Source organism: Rattus norvegicus, chromosome 11, assembly GCF_036323735.1.
Source record: "Rattus norvegicus strain BN/NHsdMcwi chromosome 11, GRCr8, whole genome shotgun sequence".
NCBI lineage: Eukaryota > Metazoa > Chordata > Mammalia > Rodentia > Muridae > Rattus > Rattus norvegicus.
The window spans coordinates 55,069,484-55,072,184 of record NC_086029.1 but is presented as its reverse complement, the minus strand read 5'-3'; the positions used below and the strand labels follow the sequence as shown (position 1 = coordinate 55,072,184).

Below are 2,701 nucleotides of genomic sequence, written 5' to 3'. Positions count from 1 at the left end.
GCCCAATACTTCTACAGTATAGGATTGCTTGGTCTGACCTCAATGAGAGAAGACCTTCTTACCAATGAAAGTATCTGTAGAGATCCTGCAGATACATTACTGGGAAGAATATCAAGAAGATACCAGGTAAGGGGATGGGGAGATGGCTCAGTGTCTAAAAGCCCATGTGGCTGTTCCAGAGGATCTCACTTCAGTTCCAGAATCCCTGGAGATGTCTCACATCTGCTTCTGAGTCCATCTCCAGAGGATCTGTTGCCCTCTTCTTGGGTATCTGCACAAGTGAGCATCCCAAACAGGATACATACATACATGTGTCATAAATATTTATGTATGCATAGTTAAAATAAAATAAAATGTTTGAAAAAATAAACATTAAACCACAATAATTTAACATATGACTATACAAGGACAAAGGAATGATTAAAAAATATTACTACACAAAGATATGGAAAAATTTCATTATTTTACAAATTTTATAAACTCAATATGTAATGTCAGTATACAGAAGACTATTTCAGCAAAAAATAGCACGGGAATGTGTATGCTTTTGTTTATGGTTTATTGGTTTTTCATTTTAACCAATAAATAAATATAGTTCAGAAACTTACATGACTTCTTTTAAAATTTTCCTAATTTTATTCTGAGGGTAGAAAATGTACATAGCCTAGATTCTCCATACAGAAGAACATGAAATGTGTCAGAATCTACTGGAAGTGTATCAGAAAGACTGTGGACCAAATTAAAAAGATCTAGTTTGAGTGTCTGAGTGTCTACTACTCTAACAGAAGCTGAATAAATGGATTAAGAACCTATACATATGTATAATGATTTGCAAAATACTAATACATTTTTATTTAAAATATACTCTGAAGACATGGACTTAGACTTATATATTAAGTTTTCTCTTTTATCATATCTGCTTTATAAAAGAGAGGAAGGAAGAGAATGAAGATTTCTGAAAAAAAGTAACTCTGTTAATGCCTGACAACTTTAGGTTTTGTGCACAATAGAAAAATAACACAAAAATTTCCCAGTAGCTAAATAATACTAATCAAAGAAGAAACTTATCCATTAAGCTGTTTCATTGTGGGATTATATTAGTTTATTGAATTTGAATTTACAGTATTAAAAATTTAATGAGAACAATGAAAGTAGATACAACAGATAAATGAATAACTGATAAATTATTTTGAAATTACATATGTATGTATATGCATTTTAACTAATATACATAATTATTTAAAAACTAATATTTTATATAATTTACATTGTCCTATCTCTATATTTAATATTAATAAAATCATCTTAATAAGCTAAAGTCAATGTGCTATAGAAGCAGAAGCATTTTTAAAAATATTATAAGTTTTCATAACTTTCTTAGCAGCATTTACTACCTCTGCATTTCTCAGACTGTAAATAAAAGGATTTAACAAAGGAATTATTACTGTATAAAACACAGCCACTGGTATGTCTTTATTACCTTCTTCAAATGGTCTAATATACATGAGAAGACAGGTGTAGAATATTGACACAGAAAAAAAATGGGATGCACAAGTAGAAAATGCTTTTCCTCTGCCATCCTTGGATTTCATCTTGAAAATAGTGAAAAGAATGCAGAAGTAAGAGACCAAGATAGTTGTAATGGTAAAGACTTGAATTGGCATTGAAAAAATATATATCATTAGTTCATTGATAAATGGGTCTGTACAGGAGAGCCGATACAGGGGAAGAATATCACAGAAGAAGTGATCAATGCGATTTGATTTACAGAAAGTTAACCTTAAGAGGCACCCTACTTGAATCAAGGAATGCAGGTTACTGGCTATGAATATGCCTATACTCATCTGAAGGGAGAGCTTCTTGGACATCATGGTGTGGTACTGCAGTGGGTTGCATATGGCCACATAGCGGTCATAGGCCATGGCTGCCAGAAGAAAGCAGTCTGCTGTTTCAGCAAGACAGAGGAAATAGAACTGTGCCATGCATTCATAGAGAGAGATCCTTCTGTCCACAGAAAAGAAGTTCTCTAGCATCTTGGGAGTGATGGCACAGGAGCAGCAGGAGTCCATCAGGGCCAGGTTGCCCAGGAAGATGTACATGGGTGTGTGGAGACGAGGCTCCATGTAGATCAAGGCCACCAGTCCAAGATTCCCCACCATGGTGACCAGATAGATGACAGAGAACACCAGGAACAGAAGTATCTTTAAGTCTGGGTGATCTGAGAATCCTACCAGGATGAACTCTGTTGTCAAGGAGTGATTTGTCTTCTCCATTCTCATTTCTCTGCTGAGATGAAATTTTTTTTTAAAGAAATGTAATATTGCAACCAGAATATGTCCTATTCTTCCTCTCTAGTTGCAGCGAACCATTATGGCTCTCTTTAATTTACCTTATCTGTCCCCTGGAATATGTCATGGTACATTATGTAATATGAGAAGGAATCACACATATGTTGTGTACTGCATATTGTGTTAAGATATCTTTTGAGCTAACTCTTAGATGCTTTACATGGATTATTGTATAACTCTCTATAAATATAAGGTCAACATATATCATTTTCTATTTTTCCATATGAATCGCTGTTGTGATAGTAAACTACTTTCCAAAAGTTATAATATTCTGTGGTCAATGAAATGTTTAAAAATAAATTACCCTGTAAATATTTTAATGGCTAATTTATAAAACCTCATAGAACTAGAAT

The 2,701-nt window shown here is 33.5% G+C and overlaps 1 protein-coding gene across 1 annotated transcript; it reads right to left on the bottom strand.

Annotated features, from left to right (window-relative positions):
* Positions 1-1,319: 1,319 nt before the first annotated feature.
* On the bottom strand, positions 1,320-2,273 carry Or5k16 (olfactory receptor family 5 subfamily K member 16). The gene has a single exon (NM_001000049.1). It carries the CDS (start codon positions 2,271-2,273, stop codon positions 1,320-1,322), a length of 954 nt encoding a protein of 317 aa, NP_001000049.1.
* Positions 2,274-2,701: the final 428 nt, after the last annotated feature.